This window comes from Procambarus clarkii, chromosome 8 (genome assembly GCF_040958095.1).
Source record: "Procambarus clarkii isolate CNS0578487 chromosome 8, FALCON_Pclarkii_2.0, whole genome shotgun sequence".
In the NCBI taxonomy this organism is placed as follows: domain Eukaryota; kingdom Metazoa; phylum Arthropoda; class Malacostraca; order Decapoda; family Cambaridae; genus Procambarus; species Procambarus clarkii.
The window spans coordinates 7,509,084-7,533,586 of NC_091157.1; the positions used below are offsets into that span (position 1 = coordinate 7,509,084).

Genomic DNA, 24,503 nt, shown 5'->3' on the forward strand with positions numbered 1-24,503 from the left:
TCGCCACATCTCTAGTATCAGCCACTGATACAGATAATGGCTCCAAAGAGCCTCCACTTACGGGCTCACCATAGCCCGTGCTACTGGAACTTATTGTTGATTGATGATTGATGAAGATTAAGCCACCCAAAAGGTGGCACGGGCATGAATAGCCCGTAAGTGGTGGCCCTTTTGAGCCATTACCAGTATCAAAAGCTGATACTGGAGATCTGTGGAGGTGCGAATGCACCCTGCATGACGGGAGATGTCTCCTTTGTGAATGTGTTAAGATGAAGATGAAGCCACCCAAAAGGTAGCACGGGCATGAATAGCTCGTAAGTGGTGGCCCTTTTGAGCCATTACCAGTATCAATAGAAGATACTGGAGATCTGTGGAGGCGCGACTGCACCCTGCGTGACGGGAGATGTCTCCCGTCAAACTTATTGTTCTGAGTAGCGAATCTTAAACAACAACACCAATCCCTACTTCTCCATTCCCCTTCTCCCTACTTCTCCATTCCCCTTCTTCTCCTAGCACTGTGGAGGGGTGTGGTGAGGGGCGCCTTGACGACAGGGGCGGCCCGCTGGACCACCTCCTCCACCGCAGTAACTCCCTCGTAATACCAAGTTTTTACTCGCGTGCGTCAGCTCATCTCCAAGGTTACCCGGTTTGATACAGCGCCCCCAGACAAACTTTTTGTTTAAAATAACGGAAATTACTTTTGTGAAGAAGTTTCTTAAGTGTAATATTGGTATTTTGTTCATAGTTGGCGGATATTTATTTCTTGATATTTTTGTTAACAAGATATGCATTTATTACTAGTTCAATTTGATAGGTTAAAACGGCGTGCGACTTTAATGCGTGTTGCAAAATGTGTTCTCTTGCATTCACCAGAGCCTTGCCCGGGTGATCGTGACTCGCCAACACGGAAGGTGGAGTGAAGCAAGTTGGGTAAATGATACCATCCTGCAGGACCCGGGTATCCTCCTCAGTGTTCAAGGACACCATCTCCTCACCACTATAGCTTACTTGCTCTCCACACAACTCTGACATTATTACCAAGAAGCAACAAGAGTATGACTCGATACTGACGCTAAACTGGTCTTAAATTTCCAGCTGACGGATGAGGAGTGAGCTGGACGCCGGTTGGAGAACCTCGGCCATAGTGGTCCTTCATACAGTAGTGTTTGACAGTCACTGGTGGCCCGGTAGGTGGATGGAGACAACCCGTTCTCGCACTTTCTTACAGTCAATATTGACTTATTAAATAAGTGCATATGTGACATACTAATTTATTGTGAATATTTTAGTTTATCTTGAAAAGCTTCATAGAAAACACCGACCTTACCTAACCTTCTTAGTATGTTAAGATAAGCATCTTATTGCTTCGTAATTATAATTATTACTTAACCTATACCTATAATAGGTGAAGTAATAATTGTAATTATGAAGCAATAAGATATTTATCTTAACATACTAAGAAGGTTAGGTAAAGTCAGTGTTTTATATGAAGCTTTTCAAGGTAAACTAAAATATTCACAATAAATTAGTATGTCACATATTTACGTATTTAATAAGTCAATATTGACTACGAAAGTGCGCGAACGGGTTGCTGGAGAAGAATGGTCATTTACACAACAGACAGTTTGGAAGGACATTGTTAGAGTGACCCTTGACACACTAGATAGTATGAGGAAGGCCACGGCATTGGCGGTCCTACACTACACACTGTTTCATGGACCAACTTGGTGGTCCATGTTTATGGTTGGTGAGTGGACTCACCTAATTGAGCTTGCAGGGAGGAGGATCTGCTCTTAAGCCCCGCCTTTCGATCATCATTTCTTTAATACAGTGGCCTTTTTTCACTCGTTTTTTATCGTATTTACATTTAAATCTGTGTATCGAATTGGCTTCGACAGCTTCCTCATCTAGTTCGTTCCACTTATTTACGACTTTGACACTGAAGAAAGTTTTTTTTCTGACGTTGCTGAGACATCTCCTTTTTTCAATTTTCAACTATGTCCTCTCGTTTTATTGTTCCTTATTTTGAACCTTACTTCTATATCAACTCCTTTAGTAACTTGTACATCATTTTCATGACTGCTCTATTCCTCGGAGGATATCTGCTGTTGTCCGGAGGACGCAACCCGTTCTCAGACCAAGTCTATTCCATCCAGCGGTCGACCCCAATGACGCATTCATCAATTTTTAACATGATGTTAATTCAAAATGGGAATTTTCTAAAATATAAATTAATATTATTATATATTAGCATACTGTACATATTTAGGCATCAGTTAGGTCAAATGTATAAGTTAGCGATTAGTTGTATTTGTAGTACGTGGGTGAAGCGTTTACAGCGTTGTGGTTCGAACAAAAGTCGTTAGCGAAGCACTTGTTCCACAAGTGTTCGGACGTCATCAGTTGTACAGCCCGTCCTTGTAAACAAAGGCTAAAGTTCAATCCATGTACCCGCCAAACCCTCTATTTATGGATGTTCAACCTCAAAAGGTTGGAAGGAGTGTGGTAATTTCGAAACGTCTGTACTGAAGATAACTGAATCACTATGGAAATTATACTGGTGGTTACTCTGTTGTTGTTTTAGATTTAGCTACTCAGAACGAAGTGTCCATGTAGCACGGGCCCGTGCTACATGGACCCGTAATTGAGTTCGGTTATTCGCGATAACCTTGTTACTCCGGTATTTGGGTCAAAGTTTTAAATGGAGGTGGGGTTTCCTCCTTTTTCCCTGTTTCTTTTTCGCTTCTGTTTTAGTGTACTGGTTTTAGTCTTGTTTTAATAACATTATCTTGGTGGCGGATGCAGATGCAGGATGCTCACTAGTGAGTCCCATTCCTCAACGGCTTTTCTAATTATTGTAGTCGCTGTGGAATGTGCATCTAATGCAGCTGCTGTCGTTGGATTAATGTTGAGTTTGATGCGCAGGGCTTCGATCAGTAGCTTCACATTCCAGTAAGTAGTGCAATAGTGGCGCCTCTGTTTCTGTTCCACAGATATGACACTCTTTAACTATTGGGTTCATTACCTCCCAGCAGCACTTGTAACCAAATCTCAGTCTGTGTATGGCTACTGCAAAGTCTCTGGATATCTTTTTGTCAGGCTTGAAAGAGTAGTACCCAGTGGCTTGTTCGTACCATATCGCAGTGGATCTTTCTTCCGCTACTTGGCTCTGTGGCGACTTTTGATAGTTGAGAATATTTTCTTTTTGATTTGCTCCCTAATCTGTGAAAAACTTGGAGGTATTTGAATCTGTACAACAGGTAAAGCAGTGGCAGTTTTTGCTAGTGAGTCTGCCTTTTCATTACCATCTATGCCAGTGTGACTTGGTATCCAATTTAGGGTGACTGACAGCCCTAGATTATAGGCTTCTTTTTCTATATGTTGGATTTCTGTGAGGAGTTGTATGAGTCTCTGTGGTGATTACTCGATTGATTGATTGATTGATGAAGATTAAGCCACCCAAAAGGTGACACGGGCATGAATAGCCCGTAAGTGGTGGCCCTTTTGAGCCATTACCAGTATCAATAGATGATACTGGAGATCTATGGAGGGGTGATTACTCGCTTCTCGATTGCTTATATGTTTAGACTACATCTCACCGTCCTCCAATAGGTTGGAAGGATGGAAGGAATGTTAACTGTAATTAGGGAAAAGATTTGAGCTTAGTAATTAGTGCTAATGGGTTTGGAGCGAGTATATTGTTTATATAATATACTCTACAAATGAAAAACGGTTTACACACGACTCACAACTGATGACGTCCGAACACTTCTGGAACAAGTGCTTTGCTGACGACTTTTATTCGAACCACAACGCTATAAATGCTTCACCCACGTACTACAAATACAAATAATCGCCAACAGAACCTAAACACCCAACCTAACCAATGCCTAGATATACACAATATGCTAATATATAATAATATTAATTTATATTTGAGAAAAGTTTGGTTTAGAATGAACTGAATGCTAAAATTGATGAATGCGTCTTTGGGGTCGACCGCCGGATGGAATGGACGTGGTCTAAGGACGGGTTTCACCTGTACGTGGAGGGTTTCGCTAGCCAGTACCTAGTCTCACCGACACCAAGCTCGGTGCCAGTCACCTACCCCCATAAACATGAAGCATAGTGTCACGCTCATTCGCACATTCGCAATGATATGTAATACACGTATCATTTTTAGTGTTACTTCAATACATAAAAACACTGACCGGACACAAACATCCACCTCAGATGGCGCATTTCACCTAATTGAGGTTATCTTGAGATGATTTCGGGGCTTTAGTGTCCCCACGGCCCGGTCCTCGACCAGGCCTCCACCCCCAGGAAGCAGCCCGTGACAGCTGGCTAACACCCAGGTACCTATTTTACTGCTAGGTAACAGGGGCATAGGGTGAAAGAAACTCTGCCCATATTTTCTCGCCGGCGCCCGGGATTGAACCCGGGACCACAGGATCACAAGTCCAGTGTGCTGTCCGCTCGGCCGACCGGCTCCCAGAAACCTTGCCTACATCCACAAGACAAAAATAGAATGTCGGTCCAAGAAAGCATCGCAACAGCGCCCTCTAATAACCTTGAATACAATATTCAGTTATGTATAAGGTGTTGAGGAGGCGAGTGCGAGTGAGGACCGGGGCGGGGATGACTCGACCACGCCCTTCCTCACCTGTTACCACGCCAACAGTCCCACTTGGTCATCCTAAACCGCGTCCTCTGGAGTTACAGCCCCGCTCCTGTGCCACTACGGGCTCGCCATAGCCCGTGCTACTTTGGAACTTTTGTTCTAAGTAGCTGAATCTAAAACAACAACAACAACACGTCCTCTTCACCTATGTTTATTCTCTCACCTTCATCGCCGTTATCTGGTACTGATCGTTGTCTGCCCCTTGACCCTTGATTCCGATCGTTCTCTTCTTGACCCCTTGGCCGCTCTTGTCCTGGTATCTGCCGCGGTGGTTTTGTACTTGACACGTTGGCGGCCAAAATTATGTCTCACCATTCTCACTCACACAAACCATGTTGCCAATTAATACATCATTGTTAAGTCCTACGTCCGTTGCCCAACCCTCGCCATCTGGTTTGCGAATTATATTATCTACTAGCAGTACCCGGCCACGCGGTGCTGTGGCTCATAACGCATGTGCGTTACTGAGCCACAGCAACCTTCCCTGTCCCCCCAGTCCTCTGAACTATTCTCCCCTCACCCGTCTCCTCGGCCTCCCCACCATGCCCCACTCCCTTGTCCCCTTGTCCTCCCCACCATTCTCCTTTCCCCCATCCCCTCGTCCCCACCATTCCAAAATCCCCCGTCCCCTTGTCCTTCCCCACCATTACCCCCTCCCTGATTGTCCCCTCGTCCTCCCCACCATCTCTCACTTCCGTCCCCTCGTCATCCCCACCATTCCCCATTCCCATGTCCGATGCCTTCCCAAATGGTCTGATGTTCCCATCAGAAAATTGGGAACATCAAGTGATCTGATGTTCCCAAAAAAGTTTTAACTGTCATTTCCTGACAGTTAAAAAATAAAATGAAAATATGAAAAAATAAAAAATAAACTATACTCACTAAATGAACGGCATGGTAAACAACACAGCTCAATTCCAACGCAATTCACACAAAATAATTAAATCAAAATTATAATAAATCAAAATATATGAAAATTCAATTTATCAATGCAATCAGAAACATTGAAATGGAATTGTACCATATTTAGTATAGCATGTTTGTTGCTCTCACATGCAACAGATGGCGCTGTTTTTCAAGAAAAGCATAGTTTTACCTGTCTCATTTGTGACATCTATACTTATACTTACAAAATGAACAATATGGTAAACAACACAGCTCAATTCCAACACAACGTCACACAAAATAATTCAATAAAAAATATAATAAATCGAAATCTATGAAAATAAAATTTATCATTGTAATCGGAAACATTGAAATGGAATTCGTGACATATTTAGTATAGCATGCATGTTGTTATTATGTGCAACAGATGGCGCTGTTTTTCATAAACGCATGTTTTTACCTGTCACAGGGGTGGCATCTATATAGTAGGTATATAAAACCACGCACCTATTCGAATGCAACGTTGTGTCAAAATTTCAAAGCAATTGGTGAAAAACTTTCGGAGAATACAGCGTGTGTTGCTGTCTTTCCAACAGATGGCGTTGTTTTTTAAAAAAGCATGTTTTTTCCTGTCACAGGTGAAGCATGTATATAGTAGATTTAGAAAAAGACATGCCTATTCGAATGCAATGTTGTGTTAAAATTTCAAAGCAATTGGTAGAGGTTTCGAAGATTTTCCTCACATGAAAAACACAGTTTTCAGAAAAGTATGTTTTTTTCCCGTCACAGACGTGACATCAATATAGTATGTATATAAAAACCTCCTCGGAGGTGAATGGAACGTTGTGTGAAAATTTCAAAGCAATCGGTGAAGAACTTTCGGAGATTAGCGGTTTTGAACAAACGAACATTTCCATTTTCATTTATATAGATATCATGAACAAATCCGCAATCGGATTTGGCGCAAAATTTAGCGAACAAAGGCGCGTGTCTGGGATCATCCTGGACGTAAGTTCGAACCCTCATCACGGCCCTTGTGAATGTGTTTATTTGATGTATCACGCTATTGTGATGTCTGATTTCTGTGTATATTATCTATATCATCCTCAATTTGATTAATTTCTTTATTTATATTTATTTTAGTGAAATGTTCTGAACATGTAATACGAACAGCGAGAACTTATCCAAGAAGTGCAGACGAAGAGTCACAATAACGTGGCTGAAGTATGTTGACCAGACCACACACTAGACGGTGAAGGGACGACGACGTTTCGGTCCGTCCTGGACCATTCTCAAGTCCAAGAAGTCTTGCTAGTACGTAGGACAATGTGTCTCAGGAGACTGTGAGTGCCTCAGCGTGCCTGTGGGTGGTGGCATGGTGACCATACTTAAGATATGCAAAGGTTGCAACCTTGAGCTTTTACGAGGGCGTAAAAATAATTGTCCAAAATATAAAACACAGAATCCATAAAAATTCAAAGGTAGCAACCATTGCTGACCTTATTTATGGTCTTTCCAGAACCCACAGGGAACGTGTATATGTATGTGTATATGTATACTCTCGCCCAGATGTGGTTGTTAGGTAGAGTTCCACCTTACAGATGTTACAAGGCAGAGTTCCACCTTACAGATGTTACAAGGCAGAGTTCCACCTTACAGATGTTACAAGGCAGAGTTCCACCTTACAGATGTTACAAGGCAGAGTTCCACCTTACAGATGTTACAAGGCAGAGTTCCACCTTACAGATGTTACAAGGTAGAGTTCCACCTTACAGATGTTACAAGGCAGAGTTCCACCTTACAGATGTTACAAGGCAGAGTTCCACCTTACATCCAGCTATCAGTCGGTTTATGTATATGTTTATTTCCTTGTACAGTATGATATTAACATTATTTAACTCTGAATTGAAGCCACTTTAGCAATGCCGAGAGTTCCGGGTTCGAATCCCGGGCGGGGCAAAAATGATTGGGCGCATTTCCTACCACCTAATGCACCTGTTCACCTAGTAGTAAGTAGGTTCTCAGGAGTTAGTCAGGTTGTTGTGGGGTTGCATCCTGGGGCGGGGTCAGTAATTCGACCTCAGCGGGGGGTTGGGGGGGGACCTCTATATAGGCCTAACTTGTATATATACACACTGGCTGCCTGCCCCCTAACAAAATAAATTAATTATTATATGTGTATGTGATATTGCACTGGATCACGGGATATTAAGCACTGAAATGACTGATAGGTGATGGGTAACAGGTAAGCTGAGCAACAGGTAAGCTGGGTAACAGGTTACAGTGTCCTGGGTGCAGGTGAGGCATGCGGATTATTTTTTGTATTAGCAGGTTTATTAAGACATCAATGTACTGTTACGCAGTTCTATACGAGGGCTTACAGGCTGAAGATCAAAGGCTAGCTATGAGTTGATCTAATATCCCTGTCTGACAGGATGGTTAGTCCTGCGTGGACCAGGAGACAACAGGAAATGCTAGTCTGATGTATAAACGTGCACTAGAATATCTTCTAATATTCGTTAATGTATAAAGTAGTTAGCATCAAAGTATCTCACACCAATTGGACTGAAATCGTTGATAATTGGGAAATCAGAGATATAGTATTGCAGTGTCCAAGCTTTTGTTTCATTTGGATTACAATTGGGGGATTGGTTACCTGCGGCCACCTGCCATAAGCATCGATATCGCAGCCTAATTCTGGCAATTACAATGTCACGGCTCGGAGACGACCTGTGTGGAGCAGCAGGTGCCAGGAGGGGTGAGTGGGGAGGTGGCCAGTGAGGGGTGAGGGGTGGCAGGAGTGGTGAGTGGGGAGGTGGCCAGTGAGGGGTGAGGGGTGGCAGGAGTGGTGAGTGGGGAGGTGGCCAGTGAGGGGTGAGGGGTGGCAGGAGTGGTGAGTGGGGAGGTGGCCAGTGAGGGGTGAGGGGTGGCAGGAGTGGTGAGTGGGGAGGTGGCCAGTGAGGGGTGAGGGGTGGCAGGAGTGGTGAGTGGGGAGGTGGCCAGTGAGGGGTGAGGGGTGGCAGGAGTGGTGTAGCCTGCAGATGAGCTGGCTGGAGCACACTGGTGTTGACCAAGACCACACACTAGAAGTTGAAGGGACCACGACGTTTCGGTCCATCCTGGACCATTCACAAGTCGATTGTGGTGTTGGATTCTCAAGTCGATTGTAGTGTTACACAGCAGAGTGCAACACCAGTGTGTTGCACTCTGCTGTGTTCGTTGATAAAGACGCCAGAGCTGTAGTCTTATTAATGAACAATGTCCACATTGAAATCTACTAATATTATGTTTTCTCTTTCTCTTTTATTTTTTCTCTCTTTGATATAATTTTTTTAATTTAAGTTCACTCTAGCGTACAAGACCAGACATAACCAAACTTACCTAACATAACTAAGTCAGTAATTCATGTTCTTAATATAATAATATTAATTCAAATAAACCAATTTGAAATAATTAAATAAAATAATGAAAATCATTCTGCCTGTTAGGCAAATCGGGCCTTGCATACTAGGCCAAGTAGTGCGTTCTGGCTATTAAGTACGATATATATATATATATATATATATATATATATATATATATATATATATATATATATATATATATATATATATATATATATATATAAAGCTTACAAGGTTGTTGTTGTAGTTATAGATTCACCTATTCGGAACAAGTTCCAAGTAGCACAGGCAATGGTGAGCCCGTGGTGGACTTACCTGGCACAAGAGCGGTCGCTTACAAGATTGATTGATTGATAAAGATTAAGCCACCTAAGAGGTGGCACGGGCATGAATAGCCCGTAAGTGGTACAATTTTTTTTTTCTTCAGTATTCTGAGGTTGCATTTAACCATCAAGCTGTTATCGCGGGGGAGGATACTGCTTCACAGTCTTTATGAGGGTGTCCAGCTGCTGGACACCTTTGTTGACCAGGAGAGTGGCTGTGTTGATGGCTTCAGGGTGGCCACTGCATGATTCAGGAACTCTGAAAGCTCTTCTAAGGTCATTGGTTGCTTCACATTCCAGAAGATAGTGAAGTAATGGCTTTTCTGTGACAGTTTGGCAGAAGATGCACTCTCTCTGTCGGGGTTCACCAATCTCCCAGTTGCATCTGTAACCTAGACGTAGCCTATATAACCTAACTGCTATTTCCCTGTGGATTCCTTTTGGGATATTTAACCTTTCTAATTTGGTTGCCTGAAGATACCATGTTGCAGAGGGCGAACCTTCAGCTATTCTCTGGTGTAGGAAGGCTTTGTTGAGATGTGAGAGTTTTTTGGTGATGATATTTTTTATGTTCTCTAGGCTGGGTTGAATTGTTTTATGTCTCACTGGATGACGAGTTGCCAATTTAGCAATTTCATCAGCTTTTTCATTTAATGGGATTCCAATATGGGATGGGATCCAGTTTAAAGTTATGTTGAGTCCTTTGCCTTTAACGACTGCTCCAAGATACAAAATGGTGGTAATTATTTCCACATTATCTTTCCACTGTTTTTGTCCTAGTATTTGAAGTGCAGCTTTTGAGTCTGTGTGTATGATTGCATTTTGAGTGTTTTGTGCAATCACATATGCGAATGCCTGTTGTATGGCAAACAGCTCAGTTTGGGTTGATGATACTAGTCCTCCCAGTCTCCAATATGCCTGTACGCTGGTCGTGCAAAGAGCAGCGCCAGCACTCTCATTTTCTGTGTCCACCGATCCGTCTGTGAAGATGTGGGTGGCTCCTGCTACTGCTATGCTATACATTTGCTCTTCTATTATGCGCCTTAGGATTGTCGGATCATAACCAGCCTTTTTCATTGGGAGGCTTTCTACTACTATTTTGAAAGTAGGCTCTTCCCACGGCGCGGAAGAAGTGTAATTTGGGTGTGGATGATCACCCTCTCTATCAAGAATCATGTTTTTAAAATGTAATCTGTTTAGGACTTTTCCTGCTCTTGCAACCCAAGAGTTTCCATTGTTTTGGCCTAGTCCAACCACCAAGGCCTGCCGTACTGGGATTGGATCAGAAGAAATAATTATCTTACTGATAATTGTAGCTGTCCTTTGTGATATTCTTTCTTGTAGAGAGGGCAAACCCGTCTCCAGTCTAAGAGTTTCAAGCCTGGTCCACATGGGGGCTCCCAGTGCAGCTCTCATAGCATTGTTTTGGGCAACTTCAAGCTTTTTCCACTGTTGGTGTGATAGATTTGTGAGTGCAGGTGCGGCATAATCGATCACTGATCTGACTGCCTGTACATAGTATGTGCGAAGGACTTGCAGATTGGCTCCTCCAGAAAGGGAGGTTAGCGACCTGAGGATTGCCGTCCGGGCCGCAGTTCGCTCTCTCAAGTAAGTGACCTCAGCATTGAAATTCATGCGTGTGTCCAGGATGATTCCTAGATACTGATAGGTGTCGACCCATTCTATTGGTTGACCCTGTACTGTAAGTTGGATGTTGGGCTTCGCTATTTTTATGGGCATGGCCTTTGACTTTGAGGGGTTGAGTTTGATCCCAATCTGTTTTGCCTCTTTACTGATGCAGTCTAAGCATTTGGGTGCAAGGCGCGCCGCATCCCTTCCTTTTATGATGATGACAAAGTCGTCCGCGTAGTTTAGCAGCCTGCAGTGATGTGGGAGTTTCAACCTCATTATTCTTTCCATTAAACAGTTGAAGAGAAGAGGGCTGAGAATACCTCCTTGCGGTGTACCATTTTCATGTCTTTTGTACTCAGAGACTGTGCCATGAAGTTTCACTCTTGCTTCTCTGTTTATGAGACAGTTTTTGGTCCAGGAGAGCAGGTTGCCTCTGACCTCTTTGTCAATGAGGCAGCAGAGAATAGCTGGGGCGCTAGCCAGTTCAAAGGCTTTTTCGAGGTCCAGGAATATCAGCATTCCTGGTCTGTCATTCATGTGGGCTAACAAAGTTGTAATACATTCCACTGTGCCAACCCCTCTTCTATAGGCATACATATCATGGTGCAGTTTAGGCATTTTCCACTCCAGTCTGTTGAGTGCCATTCTGTCAGCCGTCTTGGCTGCACAGCTTTGAAGAGAGATGGGCCTGGGATTAGCTGGATCTTTGGGTTTTGGGATCGGCACTATGTCTGCTCTATTCCAAGCAGAAGGTCTAGTTTGAGAAGTCCAAAAGCTATACAAAAAGCAGCCAAGTGACCGCAACAGGATCTTACTTTGTGAGGTCAAGGAACATGTACATCGCTTACAAGGAAATCTAGACATTTATAAGTGTGGGTACACCTCACTCTACGATTCACCTAGCCACCTTAATGGTAGGGAGCGGCGAAGGATAGGGGTGACGTGGGTGTTGCCTGACTCTGGCTTCAAGCTGTCCGCCAGGTCTTACATCTTCCCTCTAGGTCAATGGAGGACCATCAAACACCTGTACGCTCCTCCAAGTCAAATTCATCTGGATGTTGATGACTGGTGTCAGCTCCCGAATGAACACAGCCTCAGGTGTACGAAACTTCCTACGATCGTCGGTGCGTGTGATTATGGTCGTATCTCTATGTCTTGGTGATCCAGGATGGTGTCGTGGTGCTGAGAATGATGTTGCTTAATACCTCCCACTTGCAGATGAAGCGTAAGACGTGTACTCAATGTATTCGTGGTATGTCCAATGTTACATATGTTTCGGTGCGCACAACCTCCAGAGCTGCAGTTGTATTGATACACTACATTGGTACACCTCAGTGTGTCAGAGGAGCCACAGATGTTACTTCTCATAATGAGGGAAGCTGGACGAGGGTTGATATAATAAATGACTGGACGAATCCTCTTAGTCAGTGGAGTCACTCCTACCGTTGATACATTCACCTGCATCAGCTGGTTTAGGAGACACATCTGTGAGACACCTACTCGAATTACCATCAACGAGAACATCGAGGAATGGAATCCTGCCTCCTTCACTTTTCTCAAAAGTGATCCTCAAGCCTGAGAATTCTTGGAGCTTGCTAAGAATTGCCTCTTGCAATCCAAGAATTGTAGCCTCTCCAATGTGTTATCATTGTCAACACTACGAATATGTCGCCGACATATCTGCAGTAGATACTAGGGTTCAGCCCTTCCCTCTGTATAATGGACGACTCAACTTGAGACATGAATGACTGGGCGAACAAGACCGCCTATGGGGACTCCATTGTCATACCTCTGGTGTGCACTACCACTCACAAGATAGGTATGGGGCGCACTACCACTCACAAGATAGGTATAGTGTCCACTACCACTCACAGGATAGGTATGGGGGTGCACTACCACTCACAAGATAGGTATAGTGTCCACTACCACTCACAGGATAGGTATGGGGTGCACTACCGCTCACAGGATAGGTATGGTGTGCACTACCACTCACAGGATAGGTATGGGGTGCACTACCACTCACAAGATAGGTATGGGGTCCACTACCACTCACAGGATAGGTATGGGGGTGCACTACCACTCACAAGATAGGTATAGTGTCCACTACCACTCACAGGATAGGTATGGGTTGCATAATAAATCAATGAATGACATAAATGTATAAGACACTAAAACAGTCCTAAATGAACACACACAACAAAGAACAACGTGGGACCTGGAGCGTGTCCTTGAGGAAGCGTCACACCAACGCTCACCAAAAGCTATTATTTAACATATTATTACTTGAGCGCATAAAGAAACCCGGATATGTAGCTCATACACTCCACATGAGGCAGTTTACCATTATGTGTACACAAACAAATGGTAAAAACCCCATGTAAAGCAACAATAGGAATATATGTGTAAAGCCAAGGTCGACCGGGAACATTGGCCCCGTCCGCTAGGGAGGATGCTTTGTAAGGCCGGGCGTGTGTGGGGATGGTTCTGCCGGCCAGCCGGCCTGGCGTACCCTGGGTTACAATGGCCCGCAGCACCACTGTGGATCAGGAACACTCCAGTCTACACCCACACTTACACCCCTGCATGCTCTTCCCTCACACATCTCCATCTTTTGTACAGGTCTTTTGTAAACCTAAACAAAGAGCGATTATATTGTGAATTTTGTGCAACGGGTGAGAGTTTAAGGAAGATAATTGAATGTTATTTGTTTAAACATAATACAGTAACATATCAGTGAGCTAAGATACACTCAGAATAGTTTAGCGAATTAGGTGTTAGGTTCACCAGCACCTGGCCCCCTCCATCACCACATGGCCACCACCACCAGCACCTGGCCCCCTCCATCACCACATGGCCACCACCACCAGCACCTGGCCCCCTCCATCACCACATGGCCACCACCTCCAGCACCTGGCCCCCTCCATCACCACCTGGCCACCACCTCCAGCACCTGGCCCCCTCCATCACCACATGGCCACCTTCACCAGCACCTGGCCCCCTCCATCACCATCTGGCCACCACCTCCAGCACCTGGCCCCCTCCATCACCACATGGCCACCTTCACCAGCACCTGGCCCCCTCCATCACCATCTGGCCACCACCTCCAGCACCTGGCCCCCTCCATCACCACATGGCCACCTTCACCAGCACCTGGCCCCCTCCATCACCATCTGGCCACCACCTCCAGCACCTGGCCACCGTCCACACCTCCTGGCAAACGTCCCAAATAAATGAAAGTTTGTGACCTCAAGAGCATCATACTCCATGAGGTAGGCAGCCTATACCACCTCCACGCTGCTCACAGAAACATCAGGCTAATGTCCTTAACAAAGCAAGAGTAATTCCAGTTCATAAAGGAGGCGATACAGCAGACAAACAATTACAAACCAATATCAAACCTATCAACACTATTAGAACAGATTATGTACAAACAGGTCTACTCCTATCTTGCAACATTCAACATGTTAAGTCCCTGCCAATTTGGCTTCCGTTTCCATAAATTTAACATGCTGTTCATTCAAAACTGAAATTTTCTCAAATATAAATTAATATTAATTATATAAGCATATTGTGCATATTTATATAATGGTTTGGTTCAGTCTTAAGGTTGTGTTGGCGAATATTGTATTTGTAGTACGTGGGTGAAGCATTTCAACCCGTCCTCAGCCCAAGTCCATTCCATCCAGCGGTCGACCCCACAGAAGCATTTACTAATTTAAACATGCTGTTGAACAAAAATAGTAATTTTCTCAAATAAAAATTAATATTATTGAATATTAGCATATTGTGTATAGTTAGGCGTAGGTTAGGTTAGGTGTTTAAGTTTTATTGGGGAATATTTGTATTTGTAGTACGTGGGTGAAGCATTTACAGCGTTGTGGTTCGAACAAAAGTAGTCAGCGAAGCACTTGTTCCAGAAGTGTTCGAACGTCATCTGTTGTGAGTCGTGTGTAAACCGTTTCTCATTCATAAACAGGGTTTTTGGCGGGTGCATGGAATCGACTTTGGCCTTTGTTTATGAGGACGGCCTGGATCCTGGACGCCATGGGTTCGAATCCTGGATGGGTCATTTAGAGTTCCCAACCAGGATATATGGTCATTTAAATACAAAAGTAAGAGTCTACAAATTTCGTAATAGTTTGGGCCATTTAAGTGATGGTTGTATAAGAGCCGCAACACCGGAGGGAGATGGGGTGATGGTAGTTGAGAGAGGAGGGTGACACTGATGATGGGTGTGCCCGGGGCAGTGTGTGGGGGTAGGGTGAGGGCGTGGTCTCACCTGCCTTGGTATATATAGACGGGCAGGAACACACCTGGACACACACTCACAGCTCACCTCAAGTCTTCACCATGAAGGTAAGTGTCTGGGTCTCCTGTCCTCACCCACTGTATCTTATGTATATCCTAATACTGTATTCAGTTGCATATAGTCCTGGGGACCATTCAGGCTTGTTCGCATATCTTAATATATATGTATATATATATATATATATATATATATATATATATATATATATATATATAGGAAAAAATAAAGACATGTTTCAACAAGCATCAGGGTAAATGAACAAATCCACAAGAGCCGTGACGAGGATTCGAACCTACGTCTGTGAGAATCCCAGACGCTGCCTTAAGATGCTCACAAGCGTAGGTTCGAATCCTAGTCACGGCCCTTGTGGATTTGTTCATTTATGCATTACGTTATTGTAATTTCTGTGTGTAAGCATCAGGGTCTTTGGATAATGAAATGTTTAATCACATAGTTTATCATTGTCTGCATAACCAGTATACGGGTCCTGTGGTGCAGGACTAAAACGATTAGGCCACGTTTCCTCTCATCTGATGCATCTGTTCAGTATAAAGGCACTCGGGAGTGAGGCATTACGGGCTATTCATGCCCGTGCCACCTCTTGGGTGACTTAATGTTCATCAGGCAACCGTTTGGTGGACACATCTGGGGGGTAGGCCTATGGGGACCTCGATAAGCCTAACAGGCTTCCTGTCCCCGATGATGGGGAGCCATAAGGTGAACCAGTTATTGACTTAACAACGATTGATTGATAAAGATTAAGCCACCCAAAAGGTGGCACGGGTATGAATAGCCCGTAAGTGGTGGCCCTTTAGAGCCATTACCAGTATCAAGAGCTGATACTGGAGATCTGTGGAGGTGCGACTGCACCCTGCGTGACGGGAGATGTCTCCCGGACCAAATGGTGACCAAATGGTGACCAAATGGTGACCAAATGGTGGACTTAACAACATTATAAGGAGGATATATAGGCCCTGAGGAGCTTCACCATCCACATGTGTAAACACTGAGAGTTAACATTAACTATGATGGTGAAACTCACTATACAATGCCCTAGTCTTTGAGTGAAGGTGAAGGAAAGACCCAATATATATGTAAAAGTATTTTGACTTGAGAATGGTCCAGGAGGGACCGAAACGTCGTCGTCCCTTCACCTTCAAGTGTGTGGTCTGGTCAACATTCTTCAGCCACGTTATTGTGACTCATCGCCTGCATGTAAAAGTATTTAAAACCAAATTTTCGGACGGAACCGACATCCTTTCACAAGATACCGTATACAATGTTCAGAACATTGTATCCTGTATACAATGAATACTGGATACAATGTTCTGAATATTACATACAATACTTTCAAAAAGGATGTAGGTTACATCCAAAAATTTTGGTTTTAATACATTTATACATATACTGGGTCTTTCTTTCATCTTCATTAACCCTGATCATAATTTTCTTGCTGCTTGATCAACAAACTCTTGTGGTAGGGATGGGATAGGGTCTGGGATGCTCTCAGATGTGGGTTCGAATCCTCGTCACGACCCTTGTGGATTTGTTCTCTTGTGGTAGGCTTAATATTCCTCCAGAGTTTCATGGGCCTTAAGTCCAACACCAAAACAAAATAAAAATCTAAATTAACAAAGTTTCTTATATAAAATAAAAGTAGAGGAGAAGTAAGTGATGTAAGTCGATCACTTTACTCACTTTACTTGGGCTATGGTTCCCTCGGGTCTCATTACTTGTGAGAGATGAGACACCACACAGAGTTGGTCCACATTTCATGGTATCCCGAGTCTATAGTAATAATAACTAACCATTAAGTTTTGTCACTAAACACTGACCACAGAACGTAAAGTATAAGTTACTCATTGATGTGATCACTTCCTCGTGTAAGTGAGTGTCAGTTATAACGTGTCACATGCATGTTATCGTGAAGATTCTTGGGGGTAAGAGTATGTAGGCATCCATCAGTCTCAGGAGACTATGGAGTTGCGCTCTGGTTGTCGGTCTGGAGTGGCCTCTCCAGGGCGCAAAGAGTAGTCTTTTGTCTAACAACGTTTTTGTCATCCACAGGTCATCCTCGCTCTGTGTCTTCTGGGTGTGGCCTCCGCCGCTCTCAACTATGTCAGCAGCCCTTACTCCTACGGCGCCTTCCCCTACACCTTCCCCTACACTGCTGGCAATTTCCCCTACTCTGCTGGCAATTTCCCCTACACTGCTGGTGTGATCCCATACACGACTGGAGTCATCCCTAACACGGCTAACGTTCTTCCCTACACCGGTGGCGTCATCCCCTACGCCGGCGTCGCGCACTCCGGCTACGGGTTCCCCTCCGTGTACTCTGTACCAGTACAGTACAAGCCCGTTGAGGCGAAGGTTGTGCAACCGGGTTACGTGGCCAAGACTCCAGGTTCCACACACATCGCTCCTCTCCCTGCCGGTCTGGGTTACGCCTCCCACCATATCAATGTGGCTCCCGCCCCTGGCACCCAGTAAGCTTGGCGCCAGCAGGTTCCGACGACTCAGTGATCAACATTCCGTTACGACCCTCGCACCGGCCTCCCCCGACGACCCCTCGCACCAGCCGGCTCTGACGACCCTGGCACCAGCCGGCTCTGACGACCCTGGCACCAGCCGGCTCTGACGACCCTGGCACCAGCCGGCTCTGACGACCCTGGCACCAGCCGGCTCTGACGACCCTGGCACCAGCCGGCTCTGACGACCCTGGCACCAGCCGGCTCTGACGACCCTGGCACCAGCCGGCTCTGACGACCCTGGTACCAGCCGGCTCTGACGACCCTGGTACCAGCCGGCTCTGACGACCCTGGCACCAGCCGGCTCTGACGACCCTGGTACTAGCCGGCTCTGACGACCCTGGCACAAGCCGGCTCTGACGACCCTGGTACCAGCCGGCTCTGACGACCCTGGGACTAGCAGGCAGCCGCGTGCAGTAGAAGATGGGACTGTAGGTGACATATTCTCGCTATTCCAGCAGCCTGCACGACCCCCAGACTCCACCTCGTCATAACGTCATATCAGCCAAATTTATCAAGAATGTTACTATAGACAAAAGCATTATTTTTGTATTCAGACTGAATTTTGGTTGTCAGTTTTACTAGCACGACATGACAGCGATTTTGTTATATTACATTTTGTGATAAATTTTTAAATAAATTTGTTAACCGTAGTATGTGATTTAATTTGTTCTCAAATCCTAGTTGTTGGGCACCGTTCCTTCACCCGCCTTCGTATCCCAGCTCATTGTCCTTATTTCTCAGTTCCTTATCTTCATATCCGATCTCCTTGTTCTTACATGCCAGCTACGTAATTGTCCTCATACCGCAGCTCCTTGCTCTCATAACCCAGATCCTTTCGTCGTATCTCAGCTCATTAGCATTATTTTACAGATCCTTGTCATCATATCCTAGCTCCTTGTCCCCATATCGCAGCTCCTTGTCCTCGTATCCTAGATCTTTCTCCTCGTATCCCAGCTCCTTGTTCACTTGTCCACGCCCCTTGTCCTCACATCGCTGCTCCTCGCCCTCATATTTACCTGAAATTTACCTGAGGGTCACTAACACTCAAGTGGCCTTGACGAGGACAGGAAGACAGTGGCGTGTCAAAGGTTCCCTCATTTGTCTCCATGATTTTAGAATTGAAGTTTTGGCATTTACGGTTTCTGCGGGTAGGCGGTTCTCGGCAGGCGAGACAATAACATACATTCTTTTGCAGACGAGGAGTCACAATAACGTGGTAGAAATATGTTGACCAAACCGCACACTAGAAGGTGAAGGGACGACGACGTTTCGGTCCGTCCTGGACCATTCTTAAGTCGATTGTGCTATATTACATCACAATCGACTTGAGAATGGTCCAGTCCAGGACGGACCGAAACGTCGTCGTCCCTTCACTTTCTAGTGTGTGGTTTGGTCAACATACATCCTTTTGGCATGTATCTTATTGTCTCAATCTACTTACTTGAACTTGAACACCATGGATGATAAATCAAGCTCCACAGGCCCTCAGCATACCTCTGGAAGTGATCTTTAATCTCACTTACAAAGGGCGAATTGCCCAGCTGCTGGAAGAAGGCAAATGTGGTGCAGTCCGAAGAAATGATGGAAAGAAAGGAGCTAGAGAAGAGTCACTTAACTACAGACAGGGTAACTCACAAGCATCCTTTGTAAAGTACTGGAAACAATTATAAGGTTAAGACTAGTTGCACACCTGGTAAGAATGAGGTTTACAAGGAGACATCAACATGACCTTAGGGAAGGGAAATCATGCCTAACGAACCTCCTGAAGTTTTATGATAAGGTAAGGAAAATAAGGCAAGACAGAGAAGTATGGGCAGATTGCGTATCTCTGCACTCCCAACATGCCTTTTGATACACTACCACAAAGAAGGCTACTATACAAACTTGAAAGGTAGACGGGAGTAAGCGAAAAAGCACTAACATGGGTAAGGAATTACCTATCAGACAGGTATCAGAGAGTGACAGTGAGGAGTCCGACTGGCGTAGAGTAACAAGCGGGGTGCCTCAAGGACCGGTGCTGGGACCCATACTATTCCTCATTTATGTAAACGCCTTGACTGCAAGAGTTGAGTCTTATAATGAGAAGGGTTGAGACTGATGAGGATTGTAAGATTCTCCAAGATGACTTAAACAAGCTGTAGAGGTGATCCATGAAAGGGCTGCTAGAGTTCAATACCAGCAAGTGCAAGGTGATGGAAATGGAAACAGGAACCAGAAGACCGAAAGGCCAATACAAAGACCTCGGAGTGGACATAATACCAAACCTAAATTCAGAGGATCATATAAATGGAATAAAAGCAACCGCATACTCTACCCTACCAAAAGTCAGAACATCCTCGAGAAACTTAAATGAGGAGGGTTTTAGATCACTGTATACCGCCAATGTGAGACGAGTTTTAGAGTATGCCGTCCCCATCATCGAGCCCCTTCTTAAAAAAACATACAAGGAAGCTGGAAAAGGTGCAAAAGTTTGCAAGTCATTACAAGTCATTTAAAGTCATTACAAAAAAAAAAAAAACTCACAAGAAATAGTCGGCGTGAATGAAGAAGACGCAGCTGGCGATGGAAGAAGCTTTTGAAGGAAGCTTCAAAAGTTTTTTACAGCTTTTGAAGGCATCTAAAGCTTTTGAAGGAATCTAGAGGACCCGAGTGAGGAAAAGCCAAATGACTGCATATCCAGCTTGTGTTGAGGACAAAATGTAAATGTGATAAGTGTGAAGAGCTGGATAATTCAACACCACAAGACAATCACGTTGAAGCAGATTATGACATGGTAATGAAGTGTGGTGAAGTTGGAGCCTATCTTGTAGATCTGAAGCAAAGTAAATCGACACCAGTAATTCCATCTATCATCATACTATCATGCAAGAGGAGCCACACATTTATGGTTCATCCAATAAAATCAGCAGACTTCTAGATGTTACTACTGCTCGGCTTAGACTCGGTTACAAGTATCTCTGGGAATTCTCATTATTTGCTGATGTAGACCTGACCAAATTTAAACTGTCAACAAAATTATTCGCACACCCTCCGTCACTATGTGATGGAATGTGAAAAGATACGTGAATTCAGAAACAACTCTAGCATATATTCAAGAGATGTGTAAATATTTTATTTAAAATGATAAGCTGCCAGAAATCTTAGCCAAATATCCTCAGTTTGCTAACTGTAGGTAGTACTAAGTGACTGACCTATCCACCGCTGCCCACTGGATGGGGGGCGGTGTGCAGGACAAACATATCAATTGTGACACTAGCTCTCTACATGTCAGTTGCTAAGTTTAGAAACTACTTGTGGTCGGTCTCGAACCCATTGTTGATGTAACGAGGTGCATTGAATTTTGTAACTAGTTCATCAAGATTGTAACTTGCTTAGCTAAATGAATTTTGGGGCTCAGTCCCTGAGTCCATTATGTGCCGCTGTAACCCTTTCCACTACAGTCCAAAAAATGGGTATAAATGAACTGAATTAACTTTGTACTGAACACATTACATTTTTTTATACTCGATCCTAACGTAAGAACTGCGGTGGTTTGGATAAATTCACATTACCGCAATTTTGATGTTTCCTACGACTCATTGATATCGGCTCCGGAAGGTTAGGTGGGTTGCTCCTACTTATGTAAAACTGCTCCATTTTTTACATTGTGACAATTGAGAAAACGGGCTTTTGAGATCAGCAGAGTGAGAACGGGACCTGGCAGCCTAGCGTATTTTGTGAGGCTGGAGTCAGCGCCCCACCTCAACCCAGTCTTCACTGTAGCTACTTAATTCAATCCTAGATTGTATAATTTACGGGCTCACTATAGCCCGTACTACATGGACATTTAGTTCTGAGTAGCTAAATCTAAAACAACAACAACTGTAGAATTCAAGAGCCTAATTGAGGAAGTTAAGTACGGTAATTCGCGTCAGGAGTCGCCCACTAACTTCTACAAGAAGGATGGTACCAGATGAAACCTGGCAACTTAAATATACAATCTGCCTTACTGTAATATTTTTTCGCAGTTATGTATCAGCAAAAATATGGATTTTTGAGGTTATTTTACCTTCTAAATCATTCATTCACATAGTACAGTATCCTGAGTCACCACATCCGTTACAGTTGGACAATTCTGTATTCAATATTATTAAATTTTCTTTCGAAAAAGTCTTGAACAGAGGCTCGTAATCCACACTTAATATCATGGTAATGAAGCATAATTATTAAGTAATCTTTTGCTCCAATTTTGTCTGAGACTGTTTGAGAGTCTTGGTAAATTACATCTACGCAAAGTGCAAAGTTTGGAGTCCCAGTTTTTGTGCATGTAAATGAAGAATTCTAATAGATTTGTTAGGCAGGAATATTTTTTACGAAACTTATGTTGGTTATCAGTCATTATGAGTTGGGATCAACTAGAATAATACTATCATGTTCCTGCATAATTAATAATTTTGTGTGTTCCTGCATATAGTTCCTGAATAAATTGTGTGTAATTGTTTTTTATCAAAACACTGATGTCAAACTAATAGGACTCTAGTTCAGAATGTATTATGCATAACATTTGTTCAAATTTACGTGACATTCGCATGTTATGGTAATTAGAGAGAGAGAGAGAGAGAGAGAGAGAGAGAGAGAGAGAGAGAGAGAGAGAGAGAGAGAGAGAGAGAGAGAGAGAGAGAGAGAGAGAGAGAGGCAGAGAGAGAGAGAGAGAGAGAGGCAGAGAGAGAGAGAGAGAGAGAGAGAGAGACTGACTCTGTCTTCAAACATACTTCTTCTTCCCCTTTTTCTTCCTTCTCTTCCTGTCTATCTCTGTCTATCTCTGTATGTCTGTCTTGGACATGAAACCTGACACCTTTTGATGAAATATGTTTCGTTAGTTTAAAGTTGAAACTTGCTACACTATCATAAAGATAAAAAAAAATTGCTACACTTGTGTAGATGAAACTTATTTCATCAGCTTAGGGAAACACCTTTTTACAATCGAATCAATATAAAATCTTGTTAAAATAGCATCAAGATGAAATTTGTTACATCAGCTTTAATATCAAACTTGTTACACCAACTTGCAAGTTCAAGTTCAAGTTCAAGTATGTTTATGGAGACAAGAAAAAAATACATCTCAAAGGGATAGAGTAGCTTAGGCTATTTCTACCCCCCCCCCCCACCAACTTGCAGATGAAATTTACAGCACTCACATAAAAATGAAACTTGTTAGATTAGCAACAAAAGTAAACATGTTACACTAGTTTCCATCTATAACATGTTACACTAGTTTCAATCTAAAACATGTTACAACTAGTACAAAGATGAAACGTGTTGCACTAGCATCATGACAAGACTAGATTCACTAGCTTCAAGATGAAACTTCTTACTCATGCTGCAAAATGATTCTTGGTTCACTAGCATCATCGTGAAACTCGTTATGCAAGCTTCAACCCGAATCGTTCTACACTAGTTTCGAGTTGAAACTTTTTACTCTAGCTCATAAATGAAGGTTATTACACAAGCTTCAAAATAAAATTTACTGTACTAACTTAAAGACGAAACTTGTTATACAAGCTTGAAGACGAAACTTGTTACACTCGCATGAAAATTAAACTTGTTACACCAGATTTTAAAGATGAAACTTGCTTCACTAGCACCAATACGAATCTTGTTAAGCTAGTTTCGAGGCGAAACATGTTCAAAAGTTTAATGCTTAAACTTGGAATACTAGCTTCAAAATAAAAGTTGTTACACAGTGAAACCTATTACAATATCATCAGGATGAAACTTTACCTTCAAGATGAAACTTGTTATACTAGCTGTGAGAATGAAACTTGTGACACTTGCTTAAAGTTGACACTTGTTACACTACCATCAAAATGAAACGGTACACTAGCTTTAATATAAAACTTGTTTCACCAGTTGAAGAGTAAACTTGCTTCAAGATGAAATTTGTTACACAAGCTTCAATTAGGAACTTGGTCCACTAGATTCAAGATGACCAGAAACACTAACTTGAAGATGAAACTAGGTTAGAAATGAACCATGATTAACTAGTATTAACATAATCTTGTTCCATAACCTTCAAGATTAAATTTGTTACAATAGATTCAAGATGATACTTGTTATATTAGCTTCAGGCTGAAAGCTATTTAACTAGCTTAAGAAATAAATTTGTTGTATAAGTTAAGTATGAAATTTGTAACACTATATTTAAGATGAAACGTTTTACACTAAATTAATGATGCAAGATGATAATGATGCTTTTTACAGTAACTTCAAGAATAAACTTGCATCACTAACATGAAAACGAAAAATGTAACATTATCATCAGGATGAAACTTGTTACAATAGCCTAAAATTAAACTTGTTGAACTTACCTAAAATGAAAGAATTACGTTAGCTTGATGAAAGTATTACATTAGCTTGATGATGCTACGGTAATATAATATAAACTTGCTACAATAGCTACAGCATCTATTTCTACTCATCTTTTTCTATTATTACATCTACATCTCTTTCAATTGAGAGATGAAACTGCAAACACGATTCTGTTTTTAATAATAAAATTGACTTGTTGACTACACGAGCCTTTCAAAGTCCATGGGAAAATTAATTTAAATACAGTACAAGGGGTCCTTGGCTGTGTCAAGACTGACAAGAGCTGCACGAGCTTAATGATGTAAGAGCTGAATTAAAGAATTTGTAAATTCTTAGAAGTATGACATAGTTGGAGGTGAACTATATCATACATCAATGACATAGTTG

At 43.1% G+C, this 24,503-nt stretch overlaps 1 protein-coding gene across 1 annotated transcript; it reads left to right on the plus strand.

The window, feature by feature from the left end:
* Positions 1-15,180: 15,180 nt before the first annotated feature.
* LOC123759613 (uncharacterized) lies at positions 15,181-18,418 on the plus strand. Its single transcript, XM_045744745.2, has 2 exons — positions 15,181-15,284; positions 17,305-18,418. The coding sequence occupies exons 1-2, from the start codon at positions 15,279-15,281 to the stop codon at positions 17,725-17,727; spliced, it is 429 nt and encodes a 142-aa protein (XP_045600701.2). The 5' UTR covers positions 15,181-15,278; the 3' UTR covers positions 17,728-18,418.
* The last annotated feature ends 6,085 nt before the right edge of the window (positions 18,419-24,503 follow it).